General features: G+C 39.1%; 1 protein-coding gene and 1 long non-coding RNA gene across 12 annotated transcripts in view; one reads left to right on the top strand and one right to left on the bottom strand.

Annotated features, from left to right (window-relative positions):
* Positions 1–26,901, top strand: part of ADAMTS9 (ADAM metallopeptidase with thrombospondin type 1 motif 9) — a 181,957-nt gene that overhangs the window by 95,366 nt on the left and 59,690 nt on the right. The window contains exons 27-28 of the mRNA XM_051980189.1: positions 5,597–5,758; positions 8,396–8,572. Of these exons, the coding sequence (XP_051836149.1) occupies positions 5,597–5,758; positions 8,396–8,572 (339 nt within the window). The remainder of the gene's footprint in view (positions 1–5,596; positions 5,759–8,395; positions 8,573–26,901) is intronic.
* LOC127550926 (uncharacterized) overlaps positions 15,222–26,901 on the bottom strand; it is a 32,884-nt gene continuing 21,204 nt past the window's right edge. For 9 of the 11 annotated variants that reach the window (XR_007950973.1, XR_007950965.1, XR_007950964.1 and 6 more), the window contains 2 exons: positions 21,415–24,389; positions 15,222–20,022 (listed from right to left, as the gene is read on the bottom strand). This is a non-coding gene — a long non-coding RNA (uncharacterized LOC127550926). The remainder of the gene's footprint in view (positions 20,023–21,414; positions 24,390–26,901) is intronic. The other 2 variants (XR_007950968.1, XR_007950970.1) reach the window with 2 other exon arrangements.

The raw sequence follows: 26,901 nt of genomic DNA, 5'->3' as shown, positions 1-26,901 counted from the left end.
CCTTTTAAAGAAATGATTTCTTGTTGATTTTCTGATTAGTTGTATCTCATATATTTAATGGGTGAAGAGCACTGGACTTCAGAAGGAAAGGTATCAGTTTTCCACTGTGGGCATGAGTCGATAAATTGGCTTTATTTTCTGAGAGGAATATTTATGCTTGAAAGTTCTATATAGACTGACTAGCCTTTGATCTTCTTCCGTCTTTTTCCTCCCCTTTTCTCTCCTCCCCCCCTTATCTTTCTTTTCTTATGTTGTAAAGGATTTAGATTTTGAGGGATTAAAGAGTGCCTAATGGAGATAATCTCTGAGTACCCCATGATTCTTCCTGTTTCAAGAAACTCAAAACCCATACCCATGCATTGTAATGATAGCTTTTAATGCTTCCCCAGAGAAAGATGCAATTATTATTTGGGACAACCTCGGCCACCTTGTCTTCCTTTCAGGATTAAAAACCTTGCCTCTGGGCAGTGTTCCAATTCCTTTAGGATTTGGTCCATTGACTCTTCCAGCCTTGGCCAATCCCATTCTTCCCCCTTTGTGCACAGAGAATTTAGGCATAACTAAGTAAAGCTGTCCAGTCTTGGCTTGACACACCTGCTCCCCTCACTCTTTAAGACAACCAAGTGTTCATAAAGCCTTTACAGACTAAAAAAATGGAGTCACCAACCAAGTCTGGTTGCAATTGGAAGGCCATTTTATAAGAGTTGAATGAAGTTTGTATCTTTTTTTAAAAAATGAATGCGGAAAAGTAGTCTTTGTCTACATCTTACTTGCAAACAGTACAACTCTCCAAAGCTCCGTCCTCCTTGTTAAAGGGCTGGTTGATGGAATGACAGTTTCCCCTTATACTTCCATCAGTCTCACTTGGATTTAACTGATGTGGAGAGAGTGGAAGAAAGGTTTTCTTTTTTAATGTAATCACCCAGGGAACACAGGAAGCATGCTAGGAAAATCAAAGGTGTTCAGATCACTGAGCACCTGGAAATGTCAGAGAAAAGTTCTGGCTGACACGGAGGATAAATCGCTGGTTCCACAGTTACCGTGGATATCCAAAGAAATGCCAAATAAAACTTATTAGAGTTGTAAGCATGGCTATCAAATTGACAAGTGGCCATTGATGTAAATTCCCAAATCAAAAACCATAAATACTCAAAGAGGTAGCATAGTAAAAATAATAAAAATAATAATAGACCAGCATTAAAGTCCGAAATATCTGGATTCAAATCCTATCTTTGACACATATTGGCTGTGTGATCTTGGGTAAAACATTTAATCTCCGAGTGCCCCCAGGCAATTCTATGGGACCGGAGTTCCTGACACGGATGAAATTGCAGGTTAAGGACAAAGTAAACATCTAAGTGAAAGAGTTAAGTATCTGCCTACTAATGGGCAGAATAAAATCATAAAAAGAGCCCAGTTTTAGGGTTAGGGTCTGCTCCTAGACAATCAAGCATATTGTCCAGAGCCCACCCAAATACTCGATTTCTTTATCAGGGAAATGATGAAGTTGAACCAACTGGTTTCTCCCAGGGAAGCTCTGACCCTCTATGCTGACACTGTGCTAGACATTGAGGAAATTGGGGAGGATACATTTGATATGATCATTGCTCTTGAAAACCAGAAGCCTTGTGGGAGAGATGGGTTAGGGAACTGAAACAGCTTGAGAACTGTATAAAGTTGTATATGATTAAAAATAAGCAGTACAGACAAGAGAATTGACTTAATATAATTTATATGATTATAAATTATTTAGGTAATAGTATAATTTATGTATATAATATGTATTGTATAATTATATAATGTAATTTATTATCATTCCACTCTGAAGGTTCCAACTATTGAATGACATCCTATAGAGTTGAGTGAGGTACATAAGATATCAACTAATTGATTCAGGAGCATATATCATATAAACATATCATATAAATCACATATGTCATATCATATCACCACATATCATATAAACATGATATAAAAGAGCATTATTTAGCTGCCTAGCATTGTGCTAGATTCTAGAGATGGAAAGACTAGAAACAAAAATAAAGACCAAAAAACTACACATTCTGCCCTTGAAGAGCTTATATTCTGTTGGAGTTACAGAATCCTCTGTAAGAGGAAATAGCATATTTCTATATGTGTTAAAGAGACTATAAATTTGTGGAGGAAGGGACAGTAATCAGCCAGCCTTTATAGAATGTTTTATAGATGTCATCTCATTTGGTCTCACAGCAACTCTCTGAGGTAGATGAGGCATTGTCCTCATTTTACACATGAAGGAACTGAGGCTATGAGTGACATTCCCAAAAATTACGTAGTAAATGCCTGAAACAGGATTTGAACTCAAATCTTTCTGACTGAAAGTCCAGTATTCCCTGTGTTCCCGAGCTCTACTCACAACTGGGAGGAGGAGAGCAGGAAAGATATCAAACAGACACACAGAAAAATTAAGGAGCAGAGCTGGGGGGAAGGGTGGACCCAGGTTTTCTTGATAGCCAGCCCACCATCCTGTCTTTTTAGTGTGTCATTGATGAAAGAAAAACTGGAAAACTGTTTGCCTTTCAGTTCTCAAAGACAAGGTGTCTCTTCTGATTCCTGATTTACTCAGGGCTCAGAAGTGGATTACTTAATGTTTATAATGAATGAAAGAAAGGGAAGAGGAGAGGAGAAGACAGGAAGAAAGAAATAAGAGGGGGAGCACAAGAGTGGAGAGGAGATAAGAGGGGAAAAGAGGGACTGGTTGTTGAAGTGGAGGAAAGATGGGAAGAAAAGAGAGGAGGAGGAGGGAAGGACAAAAAAAGGAGGAGGTGAGGGAAGAAGAGAGATTAGGAGTAGGAAGTGTAAGGGAGAGGAGAAGAGAAGGTAACAATGGAGGAGATGAAGGGAGAGGAGAGGAACTGTGCCCATTATAAAAGCAAAACTCATTTCCCTCAAGGACTTTGTATTCCCCTGGGGGAAGACAACACACATAGGGAGCTGTAGACAAAGAATGATGTTGGTTTGTAAAGTTGCAAGTGCTGGGATGGCCAGCAGAGCCACAGTATGCGCCATCTGGTCCGCAAGCAATGACATCTTAACTTGATCATTTTCCAGAACCGGCCAAGGGAGAGTATCTGAAAAATCACAAACCTTGGTATTTTAAAGGCCATCCATAGAATGTCACCCAGAATCCTTTGGGAATAGAACATGAGAAGTAAAGAATACAAATACAACACACACACACACACACACACACACACACACACACACAATTCACCTACATCAGATGGAAAAAAAAAAAAAAACAGATCAGAGAAAAATAATGATCTGCAAATGTAAGCTGGTGTTGGACAAAGCGGTTTAAAAACAAAAACAAGCCCTGTTTGACTAGTGAAGGCAAGCACTCTAATTCCCACCAGCAGATCATGGCTGTTGTAGTAGAGAAAGAAATGACTTTGTGTAAGATGAGGCTGGAGAAGTAAGAATATTTGCTGTTTTGAAATAATAGCATTTGTTTGGGGTTAGATAAGGCTCAAAAATCTAATCTCTGAACAAAAACTTCAAAATTGTTGCTGATTCAACTCGAGGCTTAGAGGATCTTGGGAACTGGGTTGCTTTTGTAACAACAGATGGTTCCTTTATAGGTGAATTCAGCTAGTTTGAACAGGGGAAGCTAGCAAACACACGCAGAGTTTAGAAAGATAAGGAAATTATGCAAAGGAGAAAATACTCCTGAGATACAGATAAAATGAGAAAGCTATGTAAAGACAGCATGGGAAGTTACTCTAGCACATTATTGGGTCTATGAAAAGTATGATAGGAAATAATGAAGATTAAAATGTTTTTTGGAGGGAAATTCGACCATATGGACTTGACCAAAACACATTTGGAATAGTGAAAATATAGTGACTAATCTGCAAAATGTTGGGAAAGGGTTGGAAAGAAAATTTGGCAGTCACAGGCATTGGACTGAAGGCTCCCTTACCTGCAGGGACCTTTGAGATCTAGTTCCATCCCCTCCTTTTTTTTTTTTTTTTTTTTTTTTTGCACAGGGAGAAACTGAGTTCCAGTGATATTGAGTGACTTGCCTAAAAGTATATAAGTGATAAATGGGTAAAGTTGAAGCCCAGATTCCCCCAATTTTAAAGCCAGAACTTCTGAGTGTTGTAATGTGATTCTGGGAAAGAGCATCCCTTTCTTCCATAGCTAAGTAATTTGACAATGAAGCTTCATTACAGCCACTAGATGTTCACCAAGTGTGGGATTTGCTCCATTGATTGTAAAGGAAGTGGAACAGTAGACTAGAGAGCTGAGTCATGAATGGCAAAATCATTTTTTTTTTAAATCTCCTTCTTTGACCTTTCAGAAAGATGCTGTGAAGATGACATGGAACAATAAAATGTGATTGTGTTTAGAAAACAAAAAAAAATGTTTTCTTTCCTTCCTCCTGTTTTTTTAAATGCCTTTTTTTATATAAAAAAAAATCATAATCATTTCTAGATAGGTGTTCCTCTCTGTACCCTATATTCCTATACACCCATATACATACACAAATACTATCTTCCTCCTCTTCATCTGACTCCTCCCATATAGTAAAGAAAGCAAATACTATCCACCAGCTCCATGAGCCACTTCTCACTATGTGTCCAGGAATAGGAGGGAATGGTCCCATGGCCACCTGCCCCAGTCAATTCAGGGCATTGCATTTTAGGAAGAAGCATTTTAATGATTAGATAAGTTATTAACACTTAAAGAAGCAAGCAAGTCTCTTTGCAAATGATCTTAAAGTGCTCTCAAAGAACGCTCTTCATTTGAGAATTAACTTGCTTTTCCATAAGATTCAAGATCTTAGCTTAGATGGCTCCAGAGGCCATAGTCAAAGCTTTGCATTTTTACAGATAAGGAAACTGAGACCCAGAACTGTTAAGGTACTTGACCAAGATGACTCAGCTAGTAAAGTACCAAATGCTAATTTCATTTTCTGTTTTTCCAGGATGGTTGTTGGTTTTTCCGAGTTAGCTATTAACTTTTTCATTTATAGTTGCACAATTATTTTGTTGAATGTCTGTCTCCCATATGTCCAAGGTGCCTATAGGTTTAAAAAAAGCATAAAATGGGGCAATTATTAGTTGGTACAGTGGACAGAGCAGTAGCCCTGAAGTCAGGAGGATCTGAGTTCAAATCTGACCTCAATCACTTAACACTTCCTAGCTGTGTGACCCTGGGCAAGTCACTTAACCCCAATTGCCTCAGCAAAGAAAGAAAAAGTAAAAGCATAAAACATGTCTCTCATTTTCAGGATGCTTAGAATACTCAATAGTGCATAGACTTGGGGCAGTTAGTGGCTCAGTAGATAAGCACAAGCCCTAGAGTGAGAAGGACTGAGCAAATCAGGCTTTCAATATTTGATACTTACTAGCTGTGTGATACTAGGTAAGTTACCATCGTCTCCCCACCCCCAAAAATATGTAAACTCCAGTGGTTTTCTCCGTGACGGCTTATCATTTTGTCAGTTTTGAAGCTATTTCAAGATTTCACCCCACTAGTCCATCACCTGGAGTTAGCTCTTATTGTAGCAAAAATGGATTACTAATTAATTTCTTGAATCATTTTGTTTCAGTGCTCCAGTACGTGTGCTGGTGGGTTCCAGCGGCGAGTCGTCGTCTGTCAAGATGAAAATGGATATGCTGCCAATGACTGTGCAGAGAGACTCAAACCTGATGAGCAGAGATCATGTGAATCTGGCCCGTGTCCTCAGTGGGCTTATGGCAACTGGGGAGAGGTGAGGTCATCCACTGCCTTCTTTTCATTTTGTTTATGGCTGATTGCCCCGTTGTTGGGTTGATCTAGGGTTGTGGGGCCGGGACAGGAGGAAGGAAAAGAGACTTGGAGAAAATCAGGACTTGGGATTTCATTCATGTTGGAATCTGCCTTCAAGGAATCTCTCTACCCTGATGTCAATTGACAACTCCTGTAGCTTATCCTGCCCAGAGGAGGCTTTAAGAGTTAAATGGCTAGTCCAAAGTCAGACAGTTACAAGGAATGAAATCAAGTATTTTCTGATTCTGTGGCCAACTCTCTATCTAAATAAACTGCGCCCCTTTTCCATAGGTGATACATTTTAAATGACATGTAAACATCTATGAATTCTGCCTCCAGCACTTACTAATAGAACAGATATTTATTAAACTCCTACTATATACAAAACCTGCCATAAGTTCTGGAGATAAAAAGACAGCACTCTCCTTCCCAGTCTTATTTAAGGCTTCTGAACCTCAGTTTCCCTATTTATAAAGTGAGGATAATGCTACCTGCCGGTGTATCTTATAAGATTGTCAAATGAAACAGTATATATAAACAGCTTTGCAAACTTTAAAGCTATGTGTCAGTTCTGGCATTATTGTTCTTATTAAATTCAGTTTTTGTTTTGTTTTTTTTTTTTGGATTATTAAGGCAATCATCTTGAATTATCACCTTTTTTTTTCTGGATCTTTCAGGAAGATCCAGCAGCCAACTGCTCGTAGCCTTTTAAAGGTGTTTTAATGATTAAATGAGTAATTAGTAGTTAATATAAGAAAACACTCACTGGAGCATTATTGACTTTTGACTCATTATTAATGGGTTTAAAGCATTCCCAGAGTTTATTTCCTTTAGCAAGTAATTTTTTTTTCTCAAGTCCTCTTTTCATTTGAGTAAGAAGCCTACTTTTTTCATCCAATCATAAGTTCCCATGATCCACAACCAGGGAAAGAAATCCCAGAAGCAATCTAGTCTAGCACCTTTTCATTGGACAGATGAGGAAACTGAAGTCCAGGGAGATGAGGGATTTGTAGTAAGGGGATTTCAGCCCAAATCCCCCAACTTCCAATCCAGTTCCTTTCAGGCATTGGGCTGCTTCTGTTTACTGGTTCCCTGGGTTCAGAAGACACCCAATATTCTGAATTTGGAAAGCTTTAATGCATGCAGTGCGATTATTCCCATCTGAGCTGTCTTCTACTCTTTAGAATAAATAATTATTAATGTATCTTCTATTTTTTAACTCCTCAGCTGTTGTTTGTTCAAAAGTTTGTCTTGAAGTAGCTAAGTTCATTTCTAGACACTTTTGAGTTCTCAGGATAGAATAGACAAAGAGATCATGTTGAACTCTTGTCTTAATTTTAAAAGTAAATATACTCAGTGTTGTAAATATACTAAATATTATGTCACTAAGTAAATATGAGGATTGGAGGTTGAAAAATCTACACATGAAAAACTTTTGAACCTAGTGGGTAGATCGTTCCAAATATTCATGTCACTACAATCATTTATTTATGTTCAGTTGTGTTAAACAAGTGACTAATAGGCCATAATCAGCAGTCAAGATTTTGGTTGGCTTCCATCATCTTATATTGGCAGACTCTGTTTGGAGACTAGAAGAGGAAGCTCTGCTAGGGGTGGGGTAGACATGCTGCCAGTTTCCCTGAACTCTTTGGAGAAGTCATCCTCTCTCTTCCATGACTCTCTCCCCTGGGATTATGACTGGACTTCTGTTGTTGCAGAAGAGTTAAGAGTTGTACGTGATTTGGGTTGTCATCACCAATCAGAGGATGCAGTTTTTGTGGGAGCCCTGGCTTGTGACATCATGGCATCAGGGAAATGAAATCCCTTTCTCCCCAGCCTGTTACCCAAGAAACACAATTTTGTTCCAGTTTCAGAAGGCTTTGATCTCATCAGAAATCAGAACTTCCCCTCACGTTCCCATCAACTTGCTTATTCATCCTTGCAGAATGTAGTATTTGTTCAAGGAAATGGAGTCAGCTTTAACACCACTTGATGCAATCCTAAAGAGAATATAAGACATTGGAATAAGGAAAGCTTTTTGACATAGCTGTCAATTCTTAGATATATATGCTTAGATAATTCTTACATATCCGTAAATCTTTTGGTACAATGCAGAGAGCCAGTGTTCTGGAGTTAGAGGTTCTGAGTTCAAATCTCACTTCTCTAATTCTCACTTCCTTCATCTCTAAACTGAGAGGTTGGACCCCATGGTCATTGAGATCCCTTTCATCTCTGCTTTCAGCTCTGAGTCTAGGATCCTACCACACAAAGTCTCCCATCATCTTTAGTCAGGTGACCTTGTGTTTATGTAGACCTCAAAGGAAAGGCAGTGAACTGGAATGGGAAGCTATTGCCCATAGTACTTTATATTTAAAGAATTCTCATGTTCCTTCCACCACTACAGGTGGCAACCATATTAATACTTGAAGTGTTGTATTTGGGGGGGAAATACCTTCATCTGATGACCAACATACACCTGCCCATCCTCTGTTCTCTTGGGATTCCCTTATGATTGAAAAAATTGCCAGCACCAAAAAAAAGGCCTTCCGATCCCCATTTGTTGTTAAGATGATCTTCACCCATTTCTATCACTTTTCAGTGCACCAAGCCATGTGGTGGAGGAACACGGACCAGACTGGTGGCTTGCCAACGTCCTGATGGGGAAAGATTTACAGACCTGAGCTGTGAAATTCTGGATAAACCTCCGGATCGTGAGCAGTGCAATACTCATTCTTGCCCTCAAGATGCGAGGTGGAATTCTGGCCCTTGGAGCTCGGTACGGCCCTAAATCTTAATGTTTGTTCGTTGGTGTCTGGGTGCTCCATAACCCGTCTAACTAGACGTGCCTTTGGCTGTGGTGTTTGGGGAAAAGCCACTGGGACAGTTGCTGTTGTGTGTCTGCCAGAGCCTGTTTTACGGTAGACCAGTTATGGTGGAAGGGATGGTAATTCTGCCAGGTCACTGGGGCCTATTGGATGCATCACAGAGAGAACTTAACAATGTGTTTCCTTCCCTCTCTTGGCTCAAAAGGGCAAGTACACTTCATAAAGGAGTTAGCTAAGAAGAATATGGTGCACAATTTTATATTTATAGACTATGCCCAGTAGTAATATGGGATGTACATTTCAGTGTACCTCAAGGATCTAGGATTTCTTCATTCAGTACAAGCCCACTCTCCTCTTCATTGATGTAGACTCTAAGTTCAACTGTACTTTAATAGAAAGTTTCATGACTCTCCCCCAGAAAAGATGTCATCTGCTTGATGATAATTCTTTTACTAAAAACAAAACAAAAAAACCTCTCTGATTTTGACAGACTGAAGATGAACTCAGAATCCTTCATTTCCAAAGCTAAATACAAGCAGTTTCTGTTTGAATATATTTTGTACAAGTTGAGCTTTTTGCAGTTTTTTTTTTTTTGTCTCATGATTGAATAGAGTAATAATCTGCTTATTGAAGCCAAAGCAAATTTGGATTCCACTGTCTGATGATAGCCTGTGTTCCTTATTTTTTGCCTTGAGTGACAGGCTTAGTGATTACTGAGACTGTTGCCTATAAAGCAGCCAAAAGGAAGATGATGATAGAATCAAAGATTTGATGGTGATCTAGATCCCTCAAACGTTGACAGTCAAACCAGTTTCACCACTTTCCCTCCTTCTGACTGGTCTCGATGTTTATTGAGGCTGTACTTCCAAACAGACAAAATGAACCCAGTAGGAGAACTGGTGATTTGATGGCTGTTGAGACTCTCCAAATGTTCTCACCTATGTTAAAACAGTCAAACCGGTTTTACTTTCTACTTTCTCCCACCACCACTGTCTCCTTGATTGCCAAGATCGTACAAAGCAGACAAAGCAAACACAATGGTGAAACTGATGATTTTGTGACTGTTGAGATTTTTTTCCTTCTCCCATTTTGACCACAGTCTTGGTGAATACTGAGACTGCATCTATAAAGAAAAGTGAATACGGTTGTAGAACTGGGGATTTGCTGGTTGTTAAGACACCTTCCAATGTTGTCATTTACATTAAGAGGGTCAAACGAATTTCGCCATTTTTTTTTTCCCTTTCTGATCTAGCTTTCTGTTCCTACTGACAAATGTGCTGGTGTAAGTGCTATGCACAGCTCTTTGTAAACAGAATCAATGACTGTGTAAATATAATATTTCAGTTAAGTAAATTGTGGGGGGTTGGAGGAGTCAGGAGGGAAGAGACACCTGCAATCTGAGATGGTTGCTCAGTAAATGCAGTAGATTTTCACATGAAGACAATATTTGCACTAACCACAAATTTAGTATTATGTTGAATTGTTGGTAGATGATGGTTTTGTTTTGTTTTGTTTTTTGTTTGTTTTTTAAACTCAGAATGGTTGGAAGAAATATTCTTAACCATTACAAAGTAAGTCACATAGTGGGTTCACTTATGGGCATTACTGGTACTTCATGGCATTTCTGGGGATGACTTTGGTCGCTGAGATGAAGTTCTAGCACTGTTTATGTAAATAGAATTCTCAGTGTGAGTCCAAGCCTAGAAGATTTAGAATAAAAACCTCACTTATCATTAGTTAGATTGTAAGTATAAAAGTCTTGTCAAATGCCTAAGAAAGGGATCTGGAATGCCATTGACTCTCAAGTCTATAGATCAGTAGGTTTTTGTTTTTTGTTTTTTTCTCCCTAGCATTATTTGGCTTCTGACAAGTGGGACTGAGGGATGTTTTGTGGAAGATCATGATGTCTTCCATGATACTAACTTAGAAATATGAGGGTCAGTCATCCTTAGGCCCCTTACTAGATAATTATGCATTCTTGAGTTTATTTTTAGCATGCATTTTTGGCCTCTTAGCATAATGAGTTCCATAAATTTAGCCAAGCCCCGATTTTCAAATTTTCCTCTTTTAAGATTTAAGGTGGAGTATGGGTAGTTTTGAATTCTCTTTTCCCATGATTTGGAGAATAGATTTATGCTTACCCTAGCTATATACCCTTCAGTTCCATAAATAAATCCTCATATCTTATTCTACGTAGGAAGAATTTATTTGAGAATACAGAAGGGAGAGGGAAAGAGCTTCATAAAATCATTGTGTATTATAAGAAGAAGGAACCTATAAGGGACTTTTTAATCTAATCTCTTGTTTTTACCATTGAGGAAACAGAGGCAGAGAGAAGCAGAGTTTTTCCCAACATCCCATAGCTAATTAGTACTTTGTACAAAATCCTTGATCACTTCACTTCAGCAGGGCCTAACTTAAGTTACTTTTCACATTTCCACAATCTGCTCCAAAGATAAGAACCTAGAGACTGGCGACTTAATGGTTTTAATAAGTAGAAGGGAATATGTTCCAAACATTGCCAGCTAATCTCCTCACCCTTTTTGTGTATCTCTTTCATTTTTGGTGATCCCAAATAGATGTATTTTTGCTATTTTTAATCAAAGCACTTAATTTTGTAATTACATCTTTATTCATGATTTCAATAATCTAGGAAATGTTCAGGTAAGGATAATTTAACAATGCAAATTATCATCTTCTCGGTTATTTAGAATTCAAGAGTTGCCTCAAATACCGAGGAATCAGTTCACCTAGAATTATATGACCAGATTGTGTCAGGATTTGAATCTAGGTCTTCCTGGCTTGGAGACCAGCCTTCTGTATACTCCACAATTCTGCTTCCATTGCTGGGGTTATATTTAGCTTAGATCAAGCTCTAGAGCTGGAGTTTGAATGCAAATCTTCATGGCATGGCTCTCGATACCAAGGCTCACTACCTCTCCTGATCCTCTCTAGAAACAGCTGAATTACTTAAGCTAACATCTACTCATGTACAAGGAGAGTCTTAAGCTTAAGCACTGGTGTTTAGATTGAACATTAGAAACATGTATTGCTTTAATTGGTTTAACAATATATAATTTGATGATATTGAATTAGAATGTTTTTGTTACCTGTTCACTATTTTCAAAAACATTGACGTTACAGAAGAAATATGGTGCTTTGCTGCCTTCCTTCACAGAAATGGATATTCACATCTTTCCCCATTCACAGATGTGACTGGCCAACTAACATTGATGTTAGAAGGGCTTTAAAAATTCAAGTGTCTTTCTAGATAAAGTGAACACTGTCCACGTGCATCTTTAGAGTTGCTTACCATGTCAGTGAGAAGTGAGACATTGTGTTTTTAATCATAATTTTAAAAGTTAAAAATCTAAAATAATTTATTTTAATAGCTACATTGGCCACGAGCAGATTGTCCTAAATAGATTTTTGTTTTTCCAGATCCCCATTAGACTTCATGTTCATTTCTGTGGGTGCTATGGTAATATTTCTTCCCAACTCTAAATTGAATCATACCTCAATCAGTTCTACCAATGGCCATAAAACTGCAGTAGGCATTTATATTTGGTGCTTCTATAATCAGAATTGTCAGTCTTGCTGATATTCTACTTGAGGTGGTAACACGTTGCTTTGAAATAGGTTTTTTAGCAGGTTTCAGAAAGTGACCAACTTTCACCATTAGTTTCTCAGAGCTGTACTTTTCTCCCCCAAATTACTCCCACAAAATGGAAGCTATCCAAAGGAAAAAAAAAATTCACTCCTCCAGGCTTCCTTGTGTTCAGAAGTTTTCAGCAACAGAAGGATATGGACATATCTCCATTCAGCAAAACTCTTCCAAATCTTTCCAAAAGTTTGTCAAATAGACACTTAGATTCTCTACGCTAGGGTCCCTAGAATGAAGGGACCCAAGTGGCTGTGTTCCAAGCATGGCCTAAATCTCTTTAGAATCTGGGTAAAAAAAATCATATTGAAAAGTGTTCTTCAAGTTTCTGTTATTGTTTTATTTTTGAATTTTGGAATCTGGAGAGACTTCAATGGTAAAAAGTCCCTACCATTAATCCCTAGGAAGGAGAGGCATAATGAATATACTTGATAATTCCTGAAAGATGTCCTCAGGAGAGTTCTAGATAGTGAAAGCATAGACAGGAGATGGTAGAACCATCAGGAAAAGTCTAGAATGCCAAGATAATGAATTTATGTTTATAATTAAGGTTAAAAAAAAATGTGATTACTTCAGGACCCAGAATGGCTCTACGGCCATTTCCAAGGCTTTTCCTGAGTAGACTTTATTGTACCAGTAGAAACTGCTTTGGTCAATTGTTCATGACAAACCCTATAAACTCTTTTGTGACTGAAGTCTGGTTTAGGTGCCTTTGAAATGATACTTGTCAACTTGGATAATGAGAATTGATGAGCTCTAAGGACCAAAGAGCTGGGGTTGGGTTGCTGCCTAACTGACTTATGGATTTGTGCCTACCTCATTTTCATGTTAAAGTGTGCAACTACTGTATGTAGTATGAGGGAAAAGTTTGACTTTGGTGTTTTTATCACCTCACTGCTTCTAAAAAGATTGTAAATATTTTTATTATTATATTTTTGAACACCTTAAAAAACAGCTAAACCTAATATTGCCTGACTATTCTGAGCAGTATAGATTTCTATGTATTTATATGTAATAAAACATATTTATTTTTCCAATATTGTTATTTAATTTCATATACCATGTTTAAAAATCAGTGTTTTTTTGGCAGCCTTCAAAGACAAGTAGAATGTAATCAGAAATGCATGTAAATATTTTCTTGGAGTTAATAAAAAGATACATTTACATTTTGTAAGTTCTACTCCCTCTCCCAAGAAATCAGAATAACCAAATGGTAATTTTCATGTAATATGATAGTTTCATTTGTCTATGTTAAAATGATGTTTTTTAAAATATTTCTGACTTGGAAATGGTACTCGGTGACATAAACAAATAATTTTGGGGGCCAAACATTTCATTGGTTTTTCTTTTTAATATCTATTGTACTGATTTGTTGGGTCTGGACTATAAAATATTCATGAATTTCTTATTGTATTCATGTTGATAACATTAAGCTGTTGCCAATGGGCAGCACTGGATTGGGAAGAATGATTCCAAAACATAGAAAGACTATTGGCCACCTTTTCCATCTGCCCATTGTGCATGGTTTTGATTAGATTAAGAAAATACCTTATTTCTTGGATTCAAATAACAGAAAAGTGCTAAAGGCATATCTCAGCTTTCATTTCCATTCACTTGAGACACATTTTTTTTTTTTTTTAAAGAGTAGCTCACAAAACAGGATAAGTAGGAAAGGGATATAAGAGCATGTCCTTTTAAGAAAAAAAAAAAAGACTTTTTCACCTCATTTCAGATCCAAGAAAGTCAATGGCAGAATAAATGATACAGTTGAGAGAACACACATTCTAGAATTGGAGAAGTTAGTTCAAATTTTGCCTCTGAATTTGTTTCAAATCTTGCCTTTGATATTTATGACCTGTGTTCAAATCATACCACTTTCAGGCAGGTTTTATTAGCTATATAATCATGAGCAAGTCAGAGAGCTTCAGGTAAGTTTCTAAAACTTACCTACTCAGTTATAGATCTATTGCAATCTGCATTAGTAGATGAATTCCCATCTCAATGAAGTCATAGCTCTTTAATGCATTGAATTATTGATTTCCTGGTAACTCTCAATTTTAAGATTTTTTTTTCTGATATATTAGGGTCAGTTCGATATTTTCTTGAAGTAAGTGGATTCTTCTTGGGGGGTGGGGAGGAAGTACATCTAAAGCACTCCTTGACTATTATAGGGATATAAGTTCTCCTGAGTTCCACATGCTGACCTTCTTTTACAACTACAATGCAAGTATGAAAGCTAACGGTATGAAAATGGGAAAGGTGGAATCCTTCTGAATGCCACCAGGGGGAAGTTTGGGAATTGGAGACAAAAGGTAGCCATCGTCATTCATTGAACTCAATCCTTGATCAACTTGACTGGTCATCCCATTCAAATCTTTGAAATAACTAGATTGACTTGCCTAAGGTCATGTGGAAATGGACTCTCTTTTTTTATAAAAGTATTTAAGATGTGACTGAACTCCAGTATTCACCCAATTTCTACATTATTTGACTAATCTTAATATTGGCTTTCACATTATAGAATTGGAATTTTCTGCTTTCTTTTCACTAAATTAGTGAACAGAATTGATACATAATGAGATGAAAAATACTCTTTAAGTCTAAGTAATAAGAAACACCATCTCTTTTTCCTTACAGAATTTAGCATTAGCTAAAGATAGCATGATCATTAATATTAGCATTAACATTCATAAAGGAGCATTGTTTTTTGTTTTTCTTTGTGCGTTTTGAGTCTAAAGTATACAAAAATGGGAAATGCACAGTTACTATCTTTGTGATAGATAACAGACACTTTTTGCAGAAAAGGCATGTTGTCCATAAACAAAATGAGAGAAATATAGAATTGTAGGCGTTAGAGATGGAAAGAACCTTTTCATTGGCTTCAGAAATATATAACCCAAAGTGATTGAGTAATCGCTCTTTAGAAAGTTACAAATATGTTGAAAGCTCCTTGAAGACATCATGCTTTATTCATTTTTATATCCCCAGTACAGTCCCCTCCATCTAGGTGTTCAATCAATGTTTGTAGAATTTACTATCAAGTTAGTAGAATCTTCAAGCTTTAACTCCATTACAATCTATCTAGCATATGGCCCCAATTTCATTAGATCAGGTATAATTTGTCAGAATTTAGCAGTCGAGTATTTCTGAGGTCCTACGACAATGACATACATCTCAAAGGCACAGTCCCTCTCTCCCACAAAGTGACATTTCATGGCAGCCTCTCTGGTATCCCTCTCCCCACCCCCCAGCCCCGCCGCCTGCATTTTTCTATTTTTGCAGTTGTAAGTAGGCTGGAGGAGAGAGGTTGGTTGTTTGACTCTGAGGGGGAGTGTGTTTGCTTGCTGATTCACGTCACTGGGATAGCCTTTGTGGAGGCAATGGGAACACAGAAGAATTTTGGAATGTCGAGTGGGAGGGGTAAGCAGTTTAGTCCAAGCTGAGCTGGGAAGAAGAAAAAGACCGGAGTTGGGGAAGGGAAGTCGTGAAAAGTTGCGTTTGATTGGGACAGAGAAGGGAAGGAAGAAGAAAAGCTTGATATTATTGCTATACCGTCTCCCCATTCTCATTCCACCCCTTATTTAAACTAAAACTAATGAGATTCAGATGCTGTTTAGAGAAAAATAAAGGAGAAATGACATTTGGATTTTACTATTGAGATCTAACCTCTACCCCCCCCCAAAAAAAATGGCAGATTATCATTAGCACGTATATGTCCTTGTATCTACAACACCTAACATAATGTCTGTCATACAAAAGGAACTTCATACATACTTATTGGTTGATAAATAGATAGATAAAAGTTTATGGCCTGACTGAATGTGATAGAGGGCAGCAGGGCGAAAAATGCTCAGTTCAAAGGCAGAGATTCAAATCCCAGCCCTGCTATTGACTGTTTGTGTGACCTTAGTCATTTTCCTTTATTATAAAATACAGATTGGACTTCCTAACTTCCAAGGTCCCTTCCAATTCTAAGCCAATGATCCTGTGACAAAACCAGGTCTAGAGAGTATTAAAGCCTACAAGCACTCTGTAGGAAGCCATCCTTAGATTGATACCCTTTTTGAAAGGGGATTTGCCCATAGTATTTCCCTGTAAGTTAGGGGCAGTCCTGCATAAATGAGATCATGTGGCCTTTCCAAAACCTAGAGAACCAATAGAATGGCTTGCTTTTGTTGCATCTCATAAAGCAAAAGCATCAAAGGATCAGAGGGTTGAAAATAAATGTAAGGCTAAATAAATATGATTTACTCATCTCCATTGTCAATGGTGGAAGGTCTTTGATCCTGAACTGAATGTTCTCTCTGGCATCCAGGGAGACTCATCCCAGCCCTACCCCCAATCTGACTATTTTACTAATGCCAATAAAAAAACTAGAATCAATGAATTGTCTTTTCTTTATGGTGGTCAATGGGAAGGACAAAAGAAAGGGCCCAACATAGTAGGCACCTTACTCGTAAAGCATACAGTGATGTCTCAGGGAAATTTAATAAATAGACAGGCCAAGAAATGGGAAATTGAGGAGACTGATTAGAACCATTCTTGGTAACAGAGGAGGCATGGGCTTAATAACTCAATCCATCCATACTCCCTCTCAAGGTAGGTAGGGAGAGAGCATTTATGGGTAATGAACCAGCCAAGCAGAAAGCTTTCCACTTGTCGAAATATTTAATAAAAAAATTACAGCGGTTTATTTAGGGTCTCCAAATTGGCTAATCCAAGGCTTAATAATTAGCTTTGCCTTTGCTAGCTTCTGGACGGGGAGGTTTGGTGAGGGGGCTGTTGTTTGCAGAAAGCTGGAGGACACTCTTGAGGGGGTGAGCAGTACAGACAATATGAGAAGATAGAACAGCAGGCACAGTCAATCTGGGCCAAATGTAAGTGTGGGAAGGTCAGAGCAGCTATTAGAAAACTACTTTCCTCTTCTGTGGGAGCTCACAGGTCAAGTTTCTCAGGGAAGCAATCTCTGGGGAAGCACTGCCTGATTGAGCTCTCCAGTGGGCCAAAAAGATAAGCTATGTTTTAGAGAGGTCTTGTGATTGAAGATGCTACATCTCCCCCCAGCTTTTTTTTTTTTTTTTAAGAGTTGAGAGATGTGGAGAAAGATGATTCTAGTGGACTTTTCCCCTTTTAGCCATGGAAAATAAAATAGACAAGTAAGGTTATTATTTTTGATGTCACAGTGGGAGACAAATCTGGCCAGTAACAAGTTTTACATGTCCATTGTGTCTGTTTAGTTTCAAAAAAGATATGGGAAAAAAATACTTGAGGATTGAACTGGTCTCTTAACACAATTTTTAAAAGTAAATTCTTTCATCTGCTATATGTTCTCTTTTAGAGTTTGGGGAATAGAGACAAGGCCAGAATCTTGTTTACACATTGGTTGGGTCCCCCGATTTTAGTTAGGAAAACCACCAAAATATATCCATATCCAGAGCTGTAACTAGGACTATTTGCATCTTAGGGCAGCTTGGTTTGAGTTAAGTGTGGTTATTTTGGGAGAGAGTGCTCAATACCTTCAAGGGGTTAAGAAACAAGGTAGATCTGGAAAGGGGAGGGACACTCCAGTGAGGTAACCCGAACGGTCTCTGCCCAGGCTCAGTGGCTTCAGATGTCTGTGTGTGAGTTAGCAGGAATGTCAGACATTATAGAAGAAAGAACATGCTCCACATTTTAGCAACCTGGGGCAAAGCCCAGTTTGCCCAGGCTAGTTACAACTCCATTCATATATAACCCAAACCTATGCTCATTCATGAGTGCATCAGGGCTTAATATTTGTCCAACTCCATACCTGCTTTCTCAGTGTACATTGCCATCGAAATTTGGAAATTGACTTTGTAGTAAAATCAACCAGATCACCAAAATTTGCATCTTGAAGTGATTTTAGGGGTTATCTGGTCCAATCCTTTCATTTTATAGATGAAGTAACTAAAATAACCTGTGAGGTCACATGAGTATTAAGTGGCAAACCCAAGAAACAAATCCAGACCCTGTGACGTATCTCTTTAGTACCCTAAATCTAAATTATAGGAATCATTGAAAGGATGGAGGATTTCCAACCAAAGACTGCCAAAATCCCTTCCTGTTCTTTCATCATGTAGTTCCATGATGTATACGTCAAATTATACTTACAACTGTACTATTTAATAAATGGTGAATGTACCCATTTGTGAATATAGTTATGAAAAATAGAGAGACTGTATTCACAAATGGATACTTACCCTTTGTTAATTAGTACAGTGTGAGTACCACAGGAAGTTAGTAACTTCCCATGTTATCCCAAAGTTAAGGTTAGATTTTTTGTTTTTCATCTTGATTCTGACACAGGTCATAGAGCTAGAAAGCGTCTTAGAAATCATTAAGGCAACCCCTCAATTCAGTTGAATAATTGATTTGTTCAAAGTCTACAGGTTGTAGAGCCAAAACTGGAGTCTGAGCCGTAATGTTTTAAATGCAGTGTTCTTTCCCACTGCACCATGACAGATAAAGAAGGGTGGGGATTATTAAAAGTGTTCCCTTTAAAAATTAATGTCAATGACAAGTAAGCAGTGAATGGGCTCCTTTAAAGCAGGAGGAAAAAATGTGTCTAATATGAATTAAACAGTCTTCTAATGGGGTTTTAGGTGGTCCAAGGGTAAGAGGAAGAAGGCAGAGGAGTGTGTGACACCCAAGGTTGGAGGTGAATAGAGGTGGACAGTAGAGAATATTAATAACAAACACAATTAAAGGATTCTAGGTTCCTAATGAGTAAGACTTAGAAGGACTAAGTACTAGGGCTCGGCCAGGTAGGGAGCCAAGTAAAGCAAGGAGAGGAAGATAAGGTCCCAAAGGGGGCAAAGAGTCAATGGGAGAGATGGAAAGGTGGAAGAGCAAGGACATCACTGTAGGCACTCAGAGGTCAATGATGGTGTGATTTTTGGCGTGGTTCTGCTTGTGGGTGGCGAGTTGAGATGAAGATTCAGCACTTGAATTAAGAGTCATTGGGAGGTCAGGAGCTTCAAGGTTCTTCTTTGGAAAGGCAGCCAGTTTCCTGACATCTCGAATTCCTCTCTTCCTGACCCTTTCCCTTTCTTGTTTCATTATGCCTTTAACTACTCTTCTCCCTAACTCTTCTCAGTGAAAAATGGTTTAGAAGGGGATGAATGGTCGTCAAAATGGTGACTATCCTAGGAGATGGGCACTAGACCTGAGGTTTTATTGATGTAGGGAACTCCCAGGTAGGAATAGTCCCTCTCCTCTGCTCTTGCTCAGAGATCTGGAAGGTGTCATTTGCCCAGAATCCCACAGCCAGCATGTGACAGGGTCAGATTTGGAACCCACATCCTAAGATTTCGAATCCAGTGTCCTTTCCCACCGAACTCTGCCAAGCAATAGTCTGTGAGGTGGTTATAAAGGACATTACACCACTGAGTCTTTCTTCCACCCTTTCTCTCTAGTGTACCTGACTCACACCAGTCCTTTTCCCCATTTGCCCAAAACCCCCAACTCTGTAAGCTTTCTTCTTCTATGTCTATAGTAGAGGAGACATCTCTTTGGTCTTTTGTTCTTGATCTTTAGTGGTTATCGTTCAGTCATCTCTGACTCTGTGTGACCCTGTTTGGTTTTTTCTTGGCAAAGATACTGGAGTGCTTTGCCATTTCCTTTTCTAGTCCATTTTACTGATGAGCAAACTGACTTGCCATGAGTTATTCAGGTCTTCTATCCAGGTTCTGAGCTCCATCCATTGTCTCATCCTTAGCCCTAGTGGGGGAAAACAAGGAAAGTTAAGAGCCAGGAATTCTCTAACTAAGCTGATAACTTCAAGCAAAAGCTATTTGTTTGGCTAATTGAAGAGAGTCTCTAACTTCCTATATTCTAGGACACCCCCTCCTCCCCACACATCCCAGAAACCATTTGGAATTCCAGGTGCTATATCCCTAGACTGTCTTGTTGAAGGACAGGAATAAGGAGAGCAACTCCTCCTAACAAGGAAGGGACCTGCTCTGCACAGTTGTCTTAATGAGCTGTCTAGAGCACAGGAGCTGAAGGGTCTTGCCTGAGATCAGAGGTAGGACTTAAAGCCATTTCTTCTGGCTTTGAGGGCAACTCACTTCAGCCTTTGGAAAGAAACTCTATGTGAAGAGTGTGTTTTTCCTGCAGCTACGTTTTCTCCAGGTACTTTCTCTCTCTGTGTGTTTCCCTCTCTGTTTCTGTCTCTCTCTTTCTTTCTGTCTCTACCCCTCTGTCTCCATCTCTCTTACCTGTTCCCTCCTCTTCTCTCTCTCTCTCTCTCTCTCTCTCTCTCTCTCTCTCTCTCTCTCTCTTCTCTCTCTCTCTCTCTCTCTTCTCTCTCTCTCTCTCTCTCTCTCTCTCTCTCTCCTCTCTCTCTCTCTCTCTCTCTCTCTCTCTCTCTCTTTCTCCCTTCCCTCCTTCCTTCCCACTGCTTTCTGGTTTTTGTCTTATCTTTGTGTCTCTTTCCATCTGTGTGTCTCTGTCTGACTCTCTCTCTCTTCCTCTTTACCCCTCCAACCTCTTTCTATTTTCTTTCTTTCTGTGTTTCTGCCTGTCTGTCTCTTTCTCTGTTTGTTTCTCTCTGTGTTTCTTTCTCTTGTCTCTCTTTCTCTGTGTCTTTGTCTCTCTTTCTCTTCCTCCCTTCCTCCCACTGCTTTCCGTTCTCTTTCTTGTCTTTGTGTCTCTGTCCATCTCTTTTTGTTTCTCTGTGTGTGTCAGTTTCTCTTTCTCTTCCTCCCTCCCACCACTTTCTGTTTTCTTTGTGTCTCTATCTGTCTCTTTCTCTCTGTGTCTCTGTTTGTCTCATCTCTCTCTTTGTCCCTCTGACTGTGTCTCTCTGTGTCTCATCTCTCTGAGTCTCTCTGTGTGTCTTTCTCTTTTTTCTTCTCTCTCTCTCCCTCCCTGCCTTGATTATACATTTGTTAGGGCTCTAAAATTTTGATATATTTTAGGATGCTGTTTTTAATTTCTGATTTGCATTTTAGCTTTCTAATAAAACAAAGCTAGTCCTCCAGGCACAACTCAAACATCTGAAGCCCTTACTATTTTTTCCCATCTACTTTTCCCTCCCAACACTGTTCTATCCACACACATCTTCTCCTTTCCCTCCATCCCCCACTCTTAGCCTCAGAAATAAAATACCTTGGGGAATGAGGAGCTTCTTGCTGCCTTTTTTCCCAGGGACAGCCAAGCCCTCATTCTTAGTCTTGCCAGCAGCTTCCAGTAAATATTTGGCTGTATACAAAGTACTCTCCTTTATCCGTAACAACCAGGTCAAGGTCCAGATGCCTTTGAAAACTGGAGGGAGTATGGAAGAAAAAAATCAGTGCTGTTTGTTTTCCTTAAGTTTAAAAAGAAAACAAAAAACACTTGCCTGGCCAACTGGCGACTTTCTGGGCCGTGTTTGTCTTTCTCAGGGACGCCGTCATTTTTTTCTTGGCTGGCCTCTTGTTACTTGGGAATGTCCTGGACCGTTTGATGATGTAGATGGTAGTTATGATGTCAGGGAGAGCTCTGAGGGTGTGTGGTGGTTAGCCCATTCCAGGATGAGCCCTGTAAAAACTGATTCCCTATAGTGCTCCTCACTTGGGATCCCACTCTCTGTGGGCCAGTAACTCCTGACCTTTCTCAATCGATGATGTTGTTTCCTTATTCTATGAGTGTGTGACAGCCTCACTATCTCCCCCAAGTGTTTTAATCATATTTTTTTTTAAACTTTAGAAAAACCCTCAAGTCAATATAATTAACCAGGTTTTTCAGGAGTACATTGAGATAGTTGACCTCTAATGTCGTATCCAACCTTGAATTCTATTTGTCATAGAATCATAAATTTAGAAGATGTGATCTCCCCACATACACATATCCCATATTTTAAAGGGAGAAAAAAATAACTCCTGCAGTCCAGAGAGGTCAGATCTAAACATGGTTCCTCTGACACTAGATTGGTAGTTCTCTATCCATTATACCACACTGTCTCTCAAGGACAAGCTTGGATTCTTGACTCTGTCTCATAAACAAACTCTTCACTCTCTTTGGTGTTCAGTTTTCTCACCTCCAAAAATTGTAGCCTGGAAAAAATGATCTTTAAATTAAGCAGCCTGGCACAGTGGCTAGAATGGTGCTAGGAAGATCTATCTTTGAGTCCTACCTCCAAAAGGGGCATATTATTATCATTTTTATTCACATTGGACTTTGGTGACTAGAACAGTGCTAGGTACCTTTGAGTCCTACCTCAAAAGGGGCATATTATTATTTTTATTTACATTGATCTTCGGTGGCTAGAACAGTGCTAGGAAGATCTACCTCTGAGTCCTGCCTCCAAAGGGGGCCTATTATTATCATTTTTATTTACATTGATATTCGGTGGCTAGAACAGAGCTAGGAAGATCTACCTCTGAGTCCTGCCTCCAAAAGGGGCATATTATTATTTTTATTCACATTGGACTTTGGTGGCTAGAATAGTGCTAGGAAGATAGATCTACCTTTGAGTCTTATCTCCAAAAGGGGCATATTATTATTTTTATTTACATTGGACTTTGGTGACTAGAACAGCACTAGAAGCTCTGCCTTTGAGTCCTGCCTCCAAAGGGGGCATATTATTAATATTTTGATTCACATTGGACTTTGGGTACTTATAGGCTAATAGAGAAGTCTCCAGCTTCACAATAAGACTGCTGCTTCTTTCCTCTTGCAATTGGGGCGAGACACCTAATCTCTCTGTGTCTGCCACCAAGAAGTTTCTTCAGAAGATAATAATGAAATGAAAGCAAAGAAATTGAAATTCATCTTTCTCATCACTCCCTGTACTATCAGATTCCATTAGGCTCATTGTCAGGGCAATCTTCCTCACCATTGGAACAGAATTGAACAAAGCTGCCTGGAGAGGTCATGGGGAAATCCCCCCTTGATGGAGGTTTCCAAGCAGAGAAAGCACGACCACTGTCATAATAGGTATTCTTTCAGCCATGGGTGGAATTAGGAGATCTCTGGGGCCTCTTGCAACTCTGAGGTTCTTTCATTCTGTTGGTGTATTCTGTATTATTTCCTGATTTCTCTTAAGACAGTTGGCCTGAGTTCAAATTCAACTTCAGATACTTGACACTTACTGTGTGATCCTGGGCAAGTCACTTAACCACAACTGACTTGCAAAAAAGGAAAAAAAAAAAAAAAGACAATTTGAATAATGGTGGTTGGTAGGGAGCCAGTCTAGGATTAGTAATCAGCATGAACTACACTGGAAACGACACTGACCCTTGAAGCTGGCCAGTCACTAGGAAGTTCCAAGCTCACAAGGCCTTTTGCTCATTCTGAAGATGTAGATTTATGATCCCATGCTTAAAGCTTCAATGTTACTTATAAAATAAACATTCTAATAATTGTCATTTATATAACTATGTATCAGGCACTGTTCTAGCAAGCTCTTTACAAATAAAGTAATTTATTTGAATTCATTTGATCTTCAAGACAATCCTGGAAGATAGGTGCCATTATTATTCCCATTTTATAGTTGAGGAAACTGAGTCAAGTTACCTGACTAGGGTTACACACTTAATACGGGTCTGAGGGACTCTGGTCTTCCCGACTCCAAGTCTAGCCCTCTATTTATGGAACTACCAATGACTTGTCTACAGTCACACAATCAGTACATGTCAAAGCCAGGACTTAAAACTCTTTCTATGTCCATGACTGGCCATCTAACCATTCTCCTACACTGCCTGTCTCGCTTTTATTAGGGTGTTTTCATATCAAGAAAAAGGTACCGTATTCTGTGGAGTGGGTACTGGGACTCCAAGAGGTCACGTTGCTGAGTACGACAGAAGACATGATCTCCCTTGGTCGAGAGGAGGTCTTTGTCTGCTCGTGTATTGCAAATGTCCTCAGATAGTTGAAGACTCAAAATTGTTCCCTCTCCATTTTATAGGGCAGAGGTCAGGGAGCACTTAATTGGTGGCAGTCATTTGATTCATTCAAAGGATGGTCTGTTGGAGGAGCTCAGGGCTGTAGCGATCTGCTGCTTCATGTGGGTTGCCATGAGCAATTTTTCTGTATATAAAGTCTCCAAAAAGTCTTCTGAAGTATTTCTTGTCCTCAGTCTCTCTTTTCCATTTGCCAGTTACCTATTGGAAAATAGCTAATGTCACATTTGCTGATGCTTTTCTGAGTCGGTCATTAGAGAGTTTTAGAACAGAGGCCCAGGGCACATGGTTCAGGTAATTCATCGCTTGGGACAAGAAGGAAAATCAATCTCAATTGTTTCTCCTGGCAAAGGTCACTGTCAAAAGAGCCATAAACTCTCCTGGTTGGCTATAGCCTCGAGACTTAAAGGGAAAATCCATCACTAGAGCAAAGGAACCCATTGAGATCCTGACTATCATCATAAGTCTAGGAACCTGGATGATGGGCCATTGGCTTTAATGATAAACTCCATTTTACATGGACTATCCAAACTTCATTTGATGGAAAGGAGTGAGATAATATTGGGGAGTGATTAGCACTCCGAACTTGGAGGCAGAGGACTTGAATTCACATATGTTTCTTCAACCCTGCTGCCATTTATGATGTTACTTCATTTTTCTGTGCCTCAGTTTCTGTATCTGTAAAATGAGGGGATTGTATTTGGTGACCTATAAAATTTGGCAAATGCTTTGCAAACATCTTTCAGAACATAAACCATAGATATTGATCTGAAAGGGACTCCTAAGTCATGGAATTTTACCTCTTCTTATTACAGATGAGGAAACTAAGGTCCACAGCCGTGAAATGATCAATCAATAAGAATTAATTGAGTACTTACCATGTGTCAGCGTCTTATATTGAACACTTTAGGTATAAATACAAAGAATAACAAAAATCCCTTTTCAGGGAGCTTTCATTCTGGGGGATGAAGGAGACAATAATGGCGTGTATGTATAAATATATGCAGCATAATAATAAATGCAAATAAACACAAGGTGCTTAAATGTAGGAGCAACTAGATGGCACAGTGATGAAGTGTTGAGCCCAAGAAAAACATCCTCTTGAGTTCAAATCCAGCCTTGGACATTTGTTAGTTTTGTAACCCTAAACAAGCTAGTTCACTCCATTTGTCTCAGTTTCTCTATTTTAAGGAGCTGGAAATGGAAATAGCAGTATCTTTGCCAAGAAATCCAAAATGAAGAGTCAGATAGATCTGCAGTGGTTGAATGACAACTTCTTAAATATAATACCATTTAGTGGGAGTTGGGGTGGGGTGGGAAATGTTAGCAGTTTTAGAATTCGGGAAAAACTGTCTTGATTGGGCTACAGCTTGGAGGAAGAGAGGGTTTGTGTGAGATTGTTTCAAGCCTTGAAAAGGGCCAGTGTAAATGTGTGGAGTGTGCGGGTAAATAGAGAGAAGGCCAGTGTGTCAGGATTACACACAGGAGGGGGATTAAGGAACAGTCAGACTGGAAAGTTACATTGAGGCCAGGTGATAGAGGACTTCAAACAGAGGAGTTTCTATTTTATTTTTTTTCCCCTAGAAGCAATAGATTATTCCAGAATAGAAGAATAATCTCATGGCAGACCTAGCTAGGCTTTAGGGAAATCCCTTTGGCAACAGCATGAAGTGCATGAAGAAAGGCAGAGAGACCAGTTAGATGGCCATTACAAAAATCTGAGTAGGAGGTAGTGAGGTCCTAAAATAAGATGAGTGGCTGTGAAAGTGGAGAGAAGGGGAAGAAGAAATGGGAGTGATGCCTTGCAATTGATGGGTTGAGGATGGGAAGTGAGGGACAGGAAGAGTTGAGGATAATGTCAAGGGTGACCCTGAGAGATTGAAAAAAAAAAAAAAAAACTATGAGGAAGCATTTTAGATTTTAGAAGAGAGAAAATTTTCTTTTCTGAAAGGGCTGAGTTTAAAATTCATTCAAGACATCCACCTTGAAATGCCCAGTAGGCATTTAAAGCCCAGGAGAAAGACTGGGATTGGCTAGCTTATCTGCAGAGATGGTTATATAACCCATGGGAACAGATGAGGTTGCTAAAGAAGAAAAGGCTCAAGACTGAGCCCTAAAGGATCCCCACAGTTAGAGGATAAGAAATGGGTGATGAGTCAACAAAAAAGATTCAGGTGTAATCAGAGAACGAAGACAGAAGTGTCCCAAGATCCCTAAAAAATAAGTATCCAAGAAGGTCAAATGCCAAGAAAGGTCAAGAAGATCAAAAATTGAGAAACGATCATCAGATTTGACTATTAAGAGACCGATTTCCCAAAGTCACAAAAATAGTCATATAACAAAAAGTGTTATAATCCCCATTTTGCTAAAGAGGATATTGAAATTCAGAGAGGTTGCCCCAAATCCCACAGCTAGGAAGTGTCGAAGACAGGTCTGGAACATCCTATACCAAGTCTAGCATTCTCCCCATCAAGCCATGCTCACTTTCCAAATGTTTTTGGAATTAAAAAAAAAAAGGCACCAACAAAAATCAAATGACTCAGAAATAACTCTACCTTTTCTAGCATCAGAATAGTAAATAACTGATCGTTTATGTTAAGATGCAAAGATAATGCAGATGCTGTCTGTAAATGACTAGATACATTGAAGCCAGATGTTGTCAGTCACAATCATTAGGACTGGAGGCAGTGTGGTACAGTGCAAAGAGTCACAA

The sequence above is a fragment of the Antechinus flavipes genome, chromosome 1 (assembly GCF_016432865.1).
Source record: "Antechinus flavipes isolate AdamAnt ecotype Samford, QLD, Australia chromosome 1, AdamAnt_v2, whole genome shotgun sequence".
NCBI classification, from domain to species: Eukaryota; Metazoa; Chordata; class Mammalia; order Dasyuromorphia; family Dasyuridae; genus Antechinus; species Antechinus flavipes.
The sequence above is the reverse complement of the archived record's forward strand: the minus strand, read 5'-3'. Positions and strand labels throughout refer to the sequence as shown.